The following is a 16,432-nucleotide window of genomic DNA, read 5'->3' on the forward strand; positions in this document are numbered from 1 at the left end:
AAATACAATACAGAGATATGGTGATAACATACATGATCAAAAGTATCGATAAGGTAGATATTTATTAACTTGATAGCTTCGCTTGTGATGTAGATCGATAAAACAGATAAAGAACAGGGTCGGGGCTCTTTCAGTTTGCCTCAGTCGCTCAACAAAAATTGAGGCTTTTAAAGATTTAGACACGCGTGGTATTTTATAAATAGTAGTTGCATAAATTGAAATAGAATTTTAACACAAAATTGACAGAAATTTTAAAATACAATGCTTGAAAAGGCGATAAAAGGTAAGGCAATATATATATATGGCATAGTTACATCTACTATATTTATTTCTGTTAACATTTGAAACACAACATGAGTCTAAATATACATTCAATTTTGTGGTATAATCCGCGTGTCTTCAATTGCATCATCGAAATGTGTACGTGAAAAAATAATCGAAATTTATTATTTATGCTGAATCTACAAAGATAAAAAATCAGTAATCAGAGAAACAATTTTTGGAAATAGGTTTTATTCATGTAATCTGATATCGTAATATAGAAAAATATAGAGATTTACTTACTTAATTCCAAAAAGCGAATATCTTTTTCCATTTTACACTTTCCATTTAGGAATAGCAATTAATAATGAAATATATGGGTTTTATTAAAATTAAATTTAAATTAATTAAATTTCAACATTCTGCATTTTAATATTTTTTGTATGGAAATTTAGAAGCATAATTTATAAATTATAGGAATACAGTTAATATAAAAATTCTGTTTGTTTTCAAATGCTTTATCTATGATCTATTAATAAATGACCTATGTTACTGGTTATATATTCTTTATTTATTAAACAGATTTCTAAATTTTCAAACTGATCAAAATGTATTAGAATAGAAAAAATACGTATTTATTAACAGATAGAATTTTATTTCTTAATGACACGAATTACTTTTATGTAAAGACTTACTTGACTAATTTACAAATAATACATACATAGTTCGAAATACATTAGAATCGATGTGACTAGGAAATAAGAATATTTGAATTACAAATATCTAAAAATATATTCATAAAATTTGTTGTTATTTTCCTTCTATCTATTCATACATGCTTTTCAAATACTTTTGAATTTTATTTTAGTAATTTGCGTCCTAGAAATTTAAATGTACATATACATATTTCTGTCATGATTTTCTACAGATTATAACGTTTTAATATTACTGTATAATAATAATATTTACTTATGATATAATTAAACACTGTACTTATATACGTACATACTTCAATAAACATGTTATTAAGTCAGATAAATTTTTCTCGGATTTCAAAATTATGTTACAGTAATCTGAGTAATATATATATGTCATATAAATATCGTTATTACACTTGGAAAGTTGTATGTTGCAATTATTCAGTTATAAATACGTTTAATAATGATAAGTTACGATAGCTTTTCTGTGGTTTTATAATATGTTTGCAAGTTGTTTTACCTTGTTAGTAACTTTTACATGTAGTAACGCTTTTAACATTATTAATAATATTAGTTTTTCATTAGTATTATTGAGTTTCGTAGTAAGAATTAATGAATATGTATATACGTGAGATAAAAAAAAATTCTAGTTTTATCACAGACATTATCTATAATGCAAAAGTATTGATATTTTCCATCCGTCGATAATGTAGAAATGATTGGCGGCAATTATAATTTAAATTATACGTATGCACTTACATATGTATGATAGTAGCGTTTCTTTTATTTCAATCTAATTTAATTGTTATCATTGTAATTTTAATTTTATTATTATGGTATTATGTACTAAGATGTAGAATTATTTACATGTAATAATTGATAATTAAGAATGCTCTGTTTCAGAACATGCACCATTAGATGTTATACAAAATGCTATGGGTGTGATGGGCCCATGGCACATTGTTATTGCTGTGGCATTGTCTCTTGTAAAATTTCCGGTTGCTTGGCATCAACTTTCCATTGTATTTCTTGCACCGCCAACTAATTTTACATGTGCTGCTCCAATCTCAACCACTAATGTGTCTACAATAATGAAATGTTATATAGATGTAGGGAATGGTACAATGGAGAAGTGTACAAGTTTTAAATATGATAGGCGTATATTTAAAGAGAGTATAATAACTCAAGTAAATTGAACTTTCAATTTATTATCCTACTTCCAAGAAATGAATTTATAAATTACTGCACATAATTATTTTCAGTGGGACTTGGTCTGTGATAGAGAACAATTAGCAAATTTTGTACAATCTTGTATAATGTTTGGAGTTCTTATTGGTAACTTAGTGTTCAGTATAATGGCCGATCGGTATGTTAAATATTATTACGATGTAATAAAAAGCATAAATAATAAAAATAATTTTTGTTCCTTTTTCAGAATTGGTAGAAAAAAGCCTTTGATGATTGCCATAGGATTACAGTCATTAACTGGATTTATAAGTGCGTTTGTTCCATGGTTTGAATTATTTGTGATATTTAAATTTATTTCTGCTGTAGCTACAGGTGGCACTATGCTTGTTAGTTTTGTTTTATGTAAGTATAATTGATAAATTATATAAGTAACATAATATATAGATTTATGAAAGTATATAATTTAATATGTAATAAATTATAGTTATGGAGATTATAGGAGTAGAATGGCGTTCAATTATGTCAGTCCTTTTCCATGTGCCATTCTTACTGGGTCACCTAATGAATCCTTTAATTTCATATTTAACACATACATGGGATGGTTTTCAAATGGCAGTTTCCATACCATCCCTTTTCTTATTATCATATTATTGGTACGTAATATTAATCATTTAATACTAATAATATTAATTTAGGGACATTATTAATACTAAACATTTCTGTGCCATTAAGTTGGAGTAGAGTTTAAACATATTTTTATACATTGTAGGATTATACCTGAATCACCAAGGTGGTTACTTGCTGTTGGCAAGCTATCAAAAGCAGAACAAATTCTAGTCAAAGCAGCTGGCAGAAATAAAATACCAATAGAAAATGTTAAAATAGCAATTGAAACATATGAAAGCAATATTGGACTTCGTCATAAGCAAAGCAAAGAAAAATATAATATAACACACTTGTTTAGAACTCCCAATTTAAGATTAAAAACTATTTGTGTATGTTTTAATTGGTTTGTGTGTGGTACTTGCTTTTTTGGATTAGCACAATATATGGGTTACATTGATGGTAACATTTTTGTAAATGTTGCTGTATCAGGTAAGTCTATATAATACCTATTTTCATCTAATAAAGATACATATTTAAAATTTGATATAATATTTTCAGCTGCTGTTGAATTGCCTGGAACTATAGTAGTTTTATTTTTAATATCACGTGTATCGCGTTTAAGAATTCTAATAAGTGGAAATCTTCTATCTGCTGCAAGTTTGTTATTACTAACTGTGATATCAAATTCAAATTTCACAGTACTTTTGGCTACATTAGGTCTTGCAGGAATGTCACTTAGTTTTCCAACAATGTATCTGTATAGCAGTGAGGTATTTCCAACTGTAATTAGAAATGTTGGTGTTGGTTTAGGAAGTGTTTGTGCAAGGGTTGGAAGTATGATTGCTCCATATATTGCAACAATGGTAATATTTTTTTTCTTATTATATGCTTAATTCATATGTATTTTATGACAGTAGTATAATAACGTTATATTGAATTGTACGTATATTTAGGGAAAAGTTGCACCGTGGTTACCACCATTAATATTTGGAACTGGACCATTACTTGGTGCTTTATTATGTTTCCTACTACCAGAAACAATGAACTGTGAATTACCAGAAACTATTGAAGATGGTGAAAATTTTGGGAAGTAAGTATATACAGAGAGGAAATTTGCTGCTCTAAAGTAAAATGATTTTAAATAATATGTATTAATTTATTTATTTTTAAATAGCTTATTATAAATTCTGATCGTTATTACAGAAAACAGACTAAAAAAGGCGCAACAAAATAATATTTGTTTAAAATTAACAATAAGAGGGAAGCCCACAATAAAATAATGAAATAGATTCTGCCTCTTAAAAAAATAAATTTACAAATTTTATATTAAAAACTGTAATTGTATATATATATATATATATACCTTTTTTTATTATAATAAATATATAATGCTTTATAATTAACAATTTAATTTATTCTTTGCATTCTATTAAATTATTTCAGTATATATATAAATATTTTATCAAAAATAATTTTAACAATTATTAATATAGTATTTAATGTAAAGTGAATGTCTGAATATATCTTTTTATACTAGCTTTATAATATACTCTTATTTATCTGATTATTTATCTGTCTAAAAAGACAGACTTTTCATGTTATCTAATACTATATTTAAAATTTATGTATATACATGTATATTTACGTTATTAAATGAAAAAGATATGTATACATGTTTATTAAAAAAGTGATAAAATTTTTTACTTAAAACTATCTTGTTTATAAAATGTAAATAATATTAGACAAAACATGTTAAAATAAATCAGCCTTTTTTACATTTGTTGATATGGACAGTCATTAAGATAAAGAGGTTCATTTGAGTTGTTCTGTAGTAATTAAACTATAGTATATACATAACGCTATAGTTAAGCTATAAAAATATTTAATTATTATATATATGGCAACATATTTTGTAGTCTTTTCTGTTTTGTGATGAAAAGTAACTAGATATTTTCTGTTGCTCTGATAGCCTAAAACTTAAATAAAGAAAGTAGAAAAATTCAGGCTCTGATAGGTCCTATATTTTAATATAGATAAAAATATAATTCAATTTGTAGTTTGACCTAAATAAAATACTTTACTGGGTAAAGCACTAACTACTCCACTAGTCTTTTTATGGACAGCATCAAACATATGGTTACCATACTTGACAGTATTACCAAGAGATCCAAACCATGAAGACATAATGTTTTTAGATGATGGTTTTTCTATATGATTTATCGCGCCTAGAACACAATTTATTTATTGTATAACGTAGTATTTGTAAAACTTTATAAAATGACTTACCCATAAAAAACTTCAAGATTGCTTCATTTACTGTATCTGGTTTTTGTTGGTGTGGAAAATGTTGAGCTTCAGAGATTACTTTCACATTAAATTTCTCAACATATTCAGAACTTTGTACAACACTTTCTATTGTTACAATTGGATCCATATTTCCGATTATAAGCAAGGTTCGAGTAGAAATTTGATCACGAGTATCTGTATTAAGTCTTATTAAAGGAAGATTTCTGTAATAATTGATTGCACCTGTCCAGTCCTCTGTAATTAACCATTTCAATTTTGTCATCTTTTATATTAAATAGGCATTATTTAAATTTTTTTTAATTTATTTACCTTTCCTACTAAATGCATATTTATATGCTTCTACATAATCCTTCTCATTGTTTGTATTATTTAGTTGAAGATGTTGAAATGCATCATTTATTATTGATAAGTCTTCTTTAAGAGCATCAATTTCAGGCAAAAATGGTAATCTACTAAAATGTATCCATCTAAACATTAACGTAAATAAATAAATGAACATATATATCTTAGAAATAAAATATGTTAGAAAACTTATAGATATAGTAGATTTACTTTAAATCAAAAATAGAATCTCCAGGTCTCCCGTTCCAATACAAATTAGGATGTGGGCATGAAATTGCAACAAATTTATGAATCATATCCCCATATAGGGCTACCATATACCATCCTAAAAGTCCTCCTAAATCATGACCGATTATACTGCATTGCTTTACTCCAAGAGTTAAAATAAATTGTTTCAGTTCCTCAATTAGAATTTGTATCTTGTAACAACTTTTAGCTGCTGGTTTATCACTATCTCCAAACCCCTTCAAATCTATTGCTATTACTCTGGATGAATAAAGATATAATTAACATTAAAAAAGTAGTCTCATGATTTTATTAAAATATTAAAAAGAATGAATTTTAAACCTATAATGTTGAGTAAGACATGGTATTTGTTTTCTCCAAGATAACCAACAATCAGGAAATCCATGTAAAAGTAATATAAGTGGATCATTTTTATTTCCAGCTTCTACATAATGGAACTTTACACCCTGTAAGAGAAATAAAAATTTTCCTCTTAGAACAAATTCTTGTTTTTATTGTTTCCTATCTTTCTATTATTTTATTATTCAATCAGTTATTATTATTTAAAGATATTTTAGTATTATTAAATTAAAAATAGATGCATTTTGTTTGTTAAGAAGAAGTTTTAAGTTTTCATGTATAGATGTGAGCAATAACAAATTAATGATAAATAAAAACAAACAGCGATAAGAAAAAGATTGACACGAGATAAATTGGATTGTGCTTTAAAAGAAATTGACACAGCTGTTTTCGACATCCGTTAAAAATATATGTATTATAATCGTATCTATCAATCAAAATCGAATGTGCATCAGACTATTAGATTGTCAAGAGTTATCAGAGGTCGACCATAATACATTTTTTGAACGCTTACAATCGAAATTCGATTTTACGTTATGTACTTACTCTATTAAACTATAACAGACTTTGTAATTATATACATACTTACCTTAATTTTTACGTAAGAATGAGTTCCTAAATTATTGTCCACAAGACAAGGTGGAGGTTTATCTCGCTGTTGCATCATAAAAAACTTCTTAGGATCCCAGACCCACTTAGGAAATCTTTTCACTATTAAATACAATCCATACACAAAAGAAAGAAAATGTAATTTAACTATCTCCAAAACTGATAGATAAACGATTTTATCATTTGTAATCATGATTATTAATAATAATGATTAATAATATACGTAGAAAATTTTTTTTTAATTTGTACGTGTATTTTATTTCAATTATGCACTAAAACAGATTTGACTTTTAAGTTTTTGTATATATGTGTGTATACATATTTATGTACAAATGTACGTTTCGAAATATACGTGTTGTGTTAGTCAAATCGAAGGAGGTAATCAAATAATTCTTAAGTTTAATCCAAAGATATAAATCGATATCGTTTATGACGTTAGTCATACATAAAATTCCGCGCTTTCAGTGAAGTTGACAATGTATTACTGACTAAAGTTTTCATCTCCATATAGATGAGAGTAGAGGTCATCATGAGAAGCGAAGTATAGCTCCTTATCGAATCTGTGTTCAACGTCAAAATGAATTTTACTAAAGCCTACAATCAAATGTTCCTAGAAATTATGTTTTCTAAAAATGCTTACGTGACATATTTACGAAAAGCTATGAGTTCGCACTTTGATGTTTTGTCAGATATTACAGTAATGCAATGTGTAAAATACGCGATTGTACAAAATTATCTTATAATATTAAATATATTTCTCTAAAATATTATTTATTAAAATTTTCCCAAACAAAATTTTTTTCAAACAATTATTTTAAGTCTGATTTTAAATACATATGTACATATTAGGTTTACTTTCATTGATTTAATTTTCTTTTATAATACATAATGAAATCTATGAACATCTTTATATTGATCTTGTTAAAACAAAAGTATATCCAAAGAAATTAATCATATGTTTCACAAGATAGCTAATATTAACTAATATATGTATATATATATGTATTGTTTAGAATTAGTAGGATCAGAAGTGATTTCTATTTTTTTAATATTCAACTGTTATACTTTTCCTTATCTAAGATAAATAAAGTTTTAGATACATGTTTCATAATGGCAAAATATCTGTAAGGAAACATTTATTTCATTTTTGAACGAATGATTTAGATGAACCATTGACTAAGAATAGAATGGTCATTTCTATATAAAAATAATATGTATATTACATAAATGACTGTGAATTATAAATAAATATATAGTATATAAATGTTATAACTCACTTTTATATTTTAGATCTTCGACCATTTTTTTTACAATAACAATTTCTGTAAAATGAAATTTATATTTCAATATCAGTACTTACCATCTCATTTAATTTAATCAAATATATCTTGAAGTTCTTTGTACAGAGTTTGCATTTGAGTAAACAGAGTCCCTTGCTTTTTTCTACACAAAAATAGCACAGAACATAAAATCAGCAAATACTTGTGTTTCCCATCTACTTTACTTCATTAACCTTTGCCTTTGGTTGCTTCTATTATCTTTTATGCTAATTTAAAAGACCTGCTAAATTTTTCATAGCTATTTTGAAATCGATTTCAACTGATTTTGAACACACTGTTAGTAGTTACAGAATTACTTTTTTTATGAAAATGGACCTTTTTGGACTCTTCAGATTGTTTAAAACATAAAGAAAATTTTTTAGAGTTAATTTGTAAAATATTTTGATCATAAAGTGTAGAAATTGACATTACCATCTTATTTGAACACAAAAAATAAAATTTTAGTAACATATAATTATATAGATGAAGTTATAAAAATATAATTTAAATTACTTTAGTTTCTTTTCAGATTCATATTTTTTTTACAAAATATCAGAATTCAGCTGAAATTAATTACATAACAATATTAGATCACAAAATAATTCTATGTGATAATTCTTCAGAATTAATAATACAATGCTTAATTTCTATGAACTATAAAATTGAATGAAAAATGAATTACATTAAAAGCACGTTATTTCCTTCAGTGATTCGTACATTGGATGGGATACTGACCCAGAAGGTGAAGAATTTGAGGTGAAACTGAATGATTTATGTAAAACATAGATCGATTCCGATTGTAATTAGAGGGAAAATTTCCTCTCTACTGTAATTATATCGACCATTAATTTAATTGTAATTCCTACTGTTCCAATAGCGCTGTTATCTTATCTTATATTGAATCGATAATGTCGTATGTGACAGTAAAATGGCATAAGCAGCTACGTAGCCTCCGGGTCGTGTGACACATTTTTACATTACATGAGAAGTCTACCCTATTCTTGGTCAATGGCTGTATATCTGTCTGTAATTTAGCAGTTCAGTAAATGCTATTACAGATTGCGTCCTTATTGATGCTAGATAGTATCTATACATATATCGATAAAGTAGAATCTCTATTATTATTTCTATTATTTTGAGCCATATTATTATCTCTATTATTTTATTTATATATGTACATAGTAATTCTACGTTATTTGTATAATAAATAAATAAATATAAAAATAAATATAAAATAAATTTGTATAATAAATATACAATTATTCTAGTACTTTCACTATTAATACTAAAGTTATTTTTAACATATTTACTTAGAATGAGTCAATTAATTACTATGATTATTATTTTATTTTCATTTCAATTATATTAATTTTATAATATGTATATTTTCTATTGGCAATTAAAAAATATTTTACATTAGACATATAAAAAAATTTGGCAGCGGTGGGATTCGAACCCACGCCCCATATGAGACTGGTGCCTTAAACCAGCGCCTTAGACCGCTCGGCCACGCTACCACATGCCGAGTAATTTTTTACAACTAATAATTTTGTTCAACTTATAAAATTAAATAGCTATAAGCAGTTAATATGTACATTTTTCATATATTTCTATATTTATTAAAAGTAAAATAATGCGAGTGTAAATTTATCTAAATTTATGTTTGAGTCTTCTAAAACCTTATGCTTCGTTTCAATCTAGCTTCGTGATATATACATAATTATAACATATTTACTAATCTTTGTAATTACAATTTCTTATTACCTTTTCATTTAATGTACATTCTCATCATTATATATATTCTTTATCATTAAAAAAAGAACAACAACGCAATCATAAACGCCTGTACAACATGTAAATAAAACATTATTATCTAACCTTAATTGAGGTTAGTACGACAAAAAATGTCCTCAGCTTACTGGCATATTTCGCGCCATCGAATTCCCACTCACGTCATGCTTTTTAGCATCTGTGGCGTATTGCAATCCAAGATTAGGATCCCGTCGAGAGACAAATTCGTAGTTTGTTGGCCACATGTCGTGGGCGTAGGTACCATGGATTAAACAAAGGCAGTCACCGGGCGGAGCTTTCGATCCGTGTAGTTGACGCATGCGCGTCACGTCTTTCGTCCCCCACGCGCATTGCATTCTGTGAACCAGCATGTGGTACACAGAAGCGAGAGGAGCTAACGCATCCCTATTTTTTTCCACACTTCGCGACGGCCATTTTGTATGCCGACTTAATATTCGCCTCTCATTTTCTCCCTTCGCATCTGTAACTTTATATCAGCGCGATGAAGCTCAATTGTCACGTTGGTGGTCCTTTGTTCTCGCGGGTCCCGAACCATAATCGAGTCAGTTAGCGCCCTTACGTAGCGAATACTAACGATTCCAGAGCGGATTAGTCATCGATCGGTAACAATAACTGATCCCCCGTCTTCCTTCGCAACAGATAAGTTATGGAAATTGAAAGTTAATCCAGTCAGATCGCAACGATCGAACATTGTTTTGACAAAGTATAAACAGTTGTAATAAGGTTTCTTTATGTACATACTGTTCTTCTTACCAATTCAAAACTGGAGACAACTGAAGTTTTATGATTGTGCCATTCTAGTTCTCCTTCAATCTATTTGAAACACCGATGTTATTTCATAATAAATAGCATGTATAATATAGCTCTAGCTACTTGAAAAATAAAAAGCACGAAGGATCTACAAATATTTTGACGTACACTAGCTCAATAATGAAAGCGTCAGTCATGAAGGTATTTGTATACATGCCATAGAAAATTTTTATGGCCATATTGTATTACATACTACATCTATGTTATATGAAATATTATGAAATTTCATTAGCACTGTAACGAGACATGATTGTCATGATTGTATGCGTTGATATCTACTATTTAGTGCTAATCCGGCACACATAACAAGGTAGATGTATTCATAAGAGCTGTTTACAAGTGTTCGAACACTTTCATGAACCAGTGTATCACAAAAAGTAAAGCAATGAAATGATTGTTTGAAACCGAGTTGAGGAACCACCACGCGATAAAATACCGTAAATATTACTCCGATGGTACGTACCACGTACATATTTTCATCTTTTAGATCTTAGATGTAATATACAAATTTATAAATATATTTTTCTAACCGATCCAAATCAAAAGGACATTTTATAATTTGAAACGTTTTTCGCACAAAGGACATGTATACGATGTTATTTTTATCTCTATTCTAAATATAATACGTATGACGCGTTTATATCAAACGAGTGTCATCGTGAACGATGTTTAATTAAATATTCGACGGTATTTATAGTAACGATAAGGCAGTTGATTAATCGAGATGGGAATCATAATGGAAAGTCGGAGTGTAGCAGTGGTAGCGCAAGCCCGACCGCGTGTACGGGTCTGAATAAGGCGTAGGAACATCCTCGTGGTGAATTAATCATTTCAACAGCTGCTGTCGCATTAGCGAGAGCGGATAAGACAAATGAACGTCGTGGAGCTTGTTAAGACGTAATCCGAGAGATGCGTCTGCGTCGCCTCCCGCTACCACCTTCGTCACCGTCATCCTTTGCTGCCACCGTCACATCCGTCGTCTCATCCGGGATTAGACGCTTGTGTATCAAGTCGCCATTTTACTCGATGATCCTCTTTTGTTTATAGATCTTACCTTTTGTTTACTTTACTTTACTTTACCTTATCTTACCCTATCCTACTAAACTTTATTAATCCACGTAACAAGAGAGAAAAATTCTACAGTCAGTAAATATAGTTAGCAGTGTATACATACAGCAATATTCGATTATAGTCTGACTTCGAGTGAAATGCAAGAGTGATATCCCCTCAGACTATATGTTTTAATGTTCTCAATTACAAGAATCAATATGTATTTTTAATACGATATTGTCAATATTCAATATTATACAATGATGTTGAAAACCTTGAAATATCGACGATATTATACATTACCTGAGGATATCCTAAGGCTGCAAGTTGTAAGTTGATTTAGGGCCGTACATTGATAAATTGTCGCGTATTATTAGATACGAATGTGTCGCTCTATTAAATTGTAGCATTATGTAAAATTTATCGACACTTCGATATTATTTATGCATTCACTTATTTTATTCTCAAACTCTATTTTTCTTCATATCGTATATCGTACGTAATCAGATTAAGTGTCGTATTGGAATCATTGGAAGTCTATCAGACTTAGATTACAAAAAGATAGTCTGCCATTCAGCAGGAACCGCGAAGATACGATCTTCGGGTTCCTTTTTCAGGTTGAACATCGTTAAATGCGATGTTCTGTCGTGGGTACGCATGGGTTGAATGGTCTCCGATGACAGATAGCGTCAATGCGGGCGCTATTATTGAACGACGTTAACGCAAATCGCGTGGACATGACGCGATCGTAATTCTGTTTCCCTTTGTCGTGAAAAGAAACTGGTTGCGCTAGTAAAATATATATCGCATTTAATTTCTATAGAGTTTAATAAGTTGTACAACGATCATTAGAATATATCTTTGTACGATATATTTGTAATTTTATAAATTTGGAACATATGTAGAATTCCATTTATCTGCACCTGTTCATATTAATTGAAATTCATATAATAGAAAGTCACGTTCAAGTAAGTGCATTGAATCGGCAGTTCGCTAATTAAAATTTCATTTATATAAATGGTGTTCACGCTAGCAAAGTTCTATTGTAGTCGTTAAACTATTACTTATGGTTTAAACTATTGGGCATATTAGACTGTTAATAATTATCGTCGATACTTTCGTAAAGGTATTGACCATTTCTGCCCGTACCAAGAGATGTTTTCCTTTTTGGAATTCGTTTAAAAGAATTTTAATCATCGGGCGGATGCATTAGCGCGAAACTTTGCGAGTTTGCTTATTTGCTTTTATATAGATTTCGACTTTTCAGGTACAAGTTACACGTAGCCGAAGAACTTCTTCGATTCTACTTCGCTTTTGTCAGACCGAGTATTGCGCCTCTCCATTTTGTCATCCCCTAGCGGGGTTTCAATGTTGTAACCATGGAGACGTCGCGTTTCCGCAAGGGGAACGTATAAAGGGTGTCGGGCGTACGTAGGCAAGTATGGTGAGGCTACCATTGTTAAAATTCGTGGCTGTACTACGTGTCCAATTTGATGATAATGAAAATACGATACAGTTGTGAACATAGCGTGAGCATGTGTCTTATCTTCATGTACATACCCAACTCTAATACGTATATTTTTCATTTCTATTATCTTCTATACACATCTATTATTTATCTATATTTCGTGATGCATTTAATACGTTCTTCTCTTAAATGTTACAGTTGCTCCTTTCCTACGATTATTCGTAAAACAGAAGAAACCACGGATTAAACTAGCTCCTGGATTCGTAATTATAATCTTTTCGCGTAATTTGCGAGTTTGCGAGTAGAAAATGTCGCAAAGGAGAAGAGAATGATTGACGAGAAAATTCGCACTCGAGCTCGTCAATCTTTCAGCGTTTATCGGCGCGTCCTCGCCGTTAAATGGCCAATGAGTTTCATAGGAGCCATTAAGGGGTCCTTGATTCGTAATGAGACTCTCAAGGAGAATCTTATGATTATCCCCCATTAGGACAATAGAGAGAATAATAGTAAGCCAGTCTAGCGGGCGTTTCATTCGAAAAGTAACGTAATTTTACTTCCAAAATCGAATTCCAAAACATCAACTTCTCTCCTCTCTATATTAACAGATTTCGTACGATTAATAATATTTAACGTTCACTCAATTTTTTGCATTTTCCGCTTTTTTTTCACAAAGTTTCGCAACATCCGCGTGCAATTCACGGATGTGTATACGGCTGGAAAAATACGGTGAAAGAGATTGCAAAAAAAAAAAAAGAAAAAATAGTCGACACTTTCCAAGCGAAGAAACCATTTGTTAGTTCTGGGCCATGTCACGAACGCAATTAGTGAGTGATTCGTCAAGCACTGCGAAGTCCTCCACAGTAATAGCGAAGGGCTCTTCAACTGCTCGAGTACTCTTCCGGTAGCGACTGCATTTTGATTTGTGCTTCACTGTGCTTCCTTAAAGTGCAAGTTCACACAAACCAACGAACATTACTACAACGGTCACTCTTTTATCTTTCTCGGACTGACTTGTCCCTTTCTTCCTCGTGCAACGAACTGCACGCCACTTTGTAATAATACGGTAGATTTCACATTTGAGAAGCATTAAGTTAATTGATCGGAGAAACGAAACGAATTTTCGTAATTAAACTGGCGAAGAGAGACGAGCGCTCGTTAATGTTTTACGCCCGTAGTTATCCAATAGCACAAGCGCTTATCCGACGGAAAGAAAAATGTATCGCCAAACTAACGCGTAGCTTCTGTTTCAATCCGAATTTCCTCCTTTTACTTATAATTACAATCTGTATTTTTCGTAGCCAGATCGCGAGTCCTTTTATCTACAATTACAATCTGCGTCTCTGGTAGCCAAGTCAAGTTCTTTTACCTACAATTACAACATTCATTTTTGGTAGCCAGGTAAAGACATGGATTGTGTTTGTCAAACTTTCACGAGATTTTGTAAAAAGGAGCTATCCGAGATTTTTTTCGCGTAATTTTATTCCACTTACTCTAACTCTGCTACGTTCTTTCAGTCATCTTTGATCAAATTATATGTTTCTAACGTTAAAAAAACGTAGCCAGTTTCAACAAAATTCTGTGTTTAAACAGCTTAAAATATTCAGAATCCTTCGTGTTTGTTTAAAACGATTGAAATATAAATATTCGAAGATCGTAGCAGGCTTAAGTACTTGGCAGATGCGTGTTTAGACTCGAGGATGAATAGTTGCTGGTAAAAACTGTTCAGAAATATCGGAAACCGTCATTAATTCGTAACGATCAATTATAATTCACATTCTTCGTAACCGACACTGAGATACGAATCGTGTTTTTCATATTCTTACGAGGTCCCCAAGGAACCACCTATCTTAGATTTTTCTTGTGTAATCTTATTCCACTTTAAGTAGCCGGAGCATACTTGGAAATCGGCGCAGATAAAGACGATACAGAAATATCGAAAACCGTCGTTTTACCCTGTAGGATCGAATATCATATTCTCGACCTAACTGGGAAAAATGTGTTTTCCAGGGGAAAAGATTCGATCAGTGGTCGGTGTGACTGTTTACACGCGCGGGAAAAGCAGCGACGTTGGTTAAAAGGTTTCGGTGTAACCAGATTCCCATTAAAGCAACACCTTTTGTAGCCAGAAATGGCATTGTGAAGATATTATTGTGCGCGACACGGAGTGCATTATAATTCATTGTGTTCTTACAGTGTGGACCGTTCTTTGGCGCCTAGCACAACACCTGGTAGGTGTAACGTTGCCGCCATTTTCTATTATAAGGATAATTTGATACATATCGCGAACAGGGTGTCACAATGGTCCCTCCGGGATTCTCCTAAGTTTCCGGTGGTAAATTCGTGGCGATACGTCTTTGGTATACGATAGTTGCGGTATACGGTAATCTTGATCGGATGCTGTGGTTCTTAAAAAAGATTTACTTACAATATGCATTCATTGACGTATACCTTTATTGGGTTAAATTCTATTAATGCTACATCGTAGGTACATTTTATTACTAAACTGTGGATGTTTAGTAATCCTTTAAAAATATGCTTTCTTGCAAATTCATGTTTTTATGATTACGACCAAAGAAATGAGATCTAAGCAGAAATTTGTTTCATCCACTAAAAATCATAACGTGTTATTTGGATATTTTATATCTTTGTGCGTATTATGTGTGTTCTGTGTAATTTAATGTAACCCAGTGTAACATATTAAAATCGATAACTTTGAGATAGCAAGCGTATGTCCCTTTCATTTATATGTTTCTCTCTTGTTTATCTTCAAAAAGAAGCGAAGTTAAGGAATACATTATCCGATACTTCTGGCAATGTACATTTTTGTAGCGCGTATCGTACGCTAGTTCCATATCCAGCCGGATTTTGGTCACGTAGAAACCCCATAACGAAGTTAGTCTAGAAGCTCCTTCTACGGGCGGACCATCGTATAACGTGTCTCGATTCCAAGAGCCCTGTATACTCGAGAGCCCATAGAACCAAACTCAATATGGCGGAGTCAATTGGACGTTCCGTACTTTGGGGTTCTTCCTTTCTCTCTCTCTCTCTCTCTCTCTCTCTCTCTCTCCTTTCTCTCCCCCATCCAGTTTCTGCTTCTCGAGCACCCGGCTCTTCTACTTTCTCTCGCTTTCTTCCTCTCTCGGTTGCCAACATAATGGAAACACAATCGACTTTGAAACACAATCGATAGTTACAGAGACCACCGAGAGAAAAATTCATGGCTCATCTATTCGTCGACTTTGAATGGCACACACGGAGCCACCCCCATGGTTGAAGCAATTCCCCCTACGGTTGCGCTAGAATTGCAATAGAAGCATTATCGTTGCGCGGGTAGCTTTGTCCTGTTCACCATTTTGTTTTCGATACGAAAGCATCGT

At 31.0% G+C, this 16,432-nt stretch overlaps 2 protein-coding genes and 1 non-coding gene across 4 annotated transcripts; 1 reads left to right on the top strand and 2 right to left on the bottom strand.

Moving 5' to 3' along the window:
- The first annotated feature begins 116 nt into the window (after window positions 1-116).
- On the top strand, window positions 117-4,152 carry LOC139989340 (organic cation transporter protein-like). Of its 2 annotated transcripts, none has more exons than XM_072007597.1 (9): window positions 117-283; window positions 1,848-2,146; window positions 2,222-2,325; window positions 2,395-2,549; window positions 2,632-2,800; window positions 2,917-3,242; window positions 3,312-3,616; window positions 3,707-3,843; window positions 3,957-4,152. In XM_072007597.1, the coding sequence occupies exons 1-9, from the start codon at window positions 262-264 to the stop codon at window positions 3,985-3,987; spliced, it is 1,548 nt and encodes a 515-aa protein (XP_071863698.1). In that variant the 5' UTR covers window positions 117-261; the 3' UTR covers window positions 3,988-4,152. The 2 variants fall into 2 exon arrangements, with proteins under 2 accessions (XP_071863698.1, XP_071863699.1); XM_072007598.1 differs by having other exon boundaries at window positions 1,863-2,146.
- LOC139989343 (epoxide hydrolase 4) lies at window positions 3,898-7,174 on the bottom strand. Its single transcript, XM_072007600.1, has 6 exons — window positions 6,577-7,174; window positions 5,970-6,094; window positions 5,613-5,888; window positions 5,370-5,527; window positions 5,040-5,294; window positions 3,898-4,978 (listed from the first exon to the last, which is right to left on the bottom strand). The coding sequence occupies exons 1-6, from the start codon at window positions 6,787-6,789 to the stop codon at window positions 4,800-4,802; spliced, it is 1,206 nt and encodes a 401-aa protein (XP_071863701.1). The 5' UTR covers window positions 6,790-7,174; the 3' UTR covers window positions 3,898-4,799.
- Window positions 7,175-9,350: 2,176 nt separating this feature from the next.
- Trnal-aag (transfer RNA leucine (anticodon AAG)) lies at window positions 9,351-9,432 on the bottom strand. Its single transcript has one exon. It is a non-coding gene; the product is annotated as a tRNA-Leu (tRNA).
- Between the last annotated feature and the right edge of the window lie 7,000 nt (window positions 9,433-16,432).

The sequence above is a fragment of the Bombus fervidus genome, chromosome 7 (assembly GCF_041682495.2).
Source record: "Bombus fervidus isolate BK054 chromosome 7, iyBomFerv1, whole genome shotgun sequence".
NCBI lineage: Eukaryota > Metazoa > Arthropoda > Insecta > Hymenoptera > Apidae > Bombus > Bombus fervidus.

Bases quoted from the DNA above. Each gene is read 5' to 3' on its own strand.
- LOC139989340 (XM_072007597.1), top strand. From the start codon at position 262: ATGCTTGAAAAGGCGATAAAAG. The intron at 2,147-2,221 runs GTAAATTGAACT...AATTATTTTCAG, and splicing joins AAGAGAGTATAATAACTCAA to TGGGACTTGGTCTGTGATAG. The intron at 3,617-3,706 runs GTAATATTTTTT...ACGTATATTTAG, and splicing joins CTCCATATATTGCAACAATG to GGAAAAGTTGCACCGTGGTT.
- LOC139989343 (XM_072007600.1), bottom strand. From the start codon at position 6,789: ATGATTACAAATGATAAAATCGTTTATCTATCAGTTTTGGAGATAGTT. The intron at 5,528-5,612 runs GTAAATCTACTA...GTTAATGTTTAG, and splicing joins GATTCTATTTTTGATTTAAA to ATGGATACATTTTAGTAGAT. The intron at 4,979-5,039 runs GTAAGTCATTTT...ATTGTGTTCTAG, and splicing joins AATCTTGAAGTTTTTTATGG to GCGCGATAAATCATATAGAA.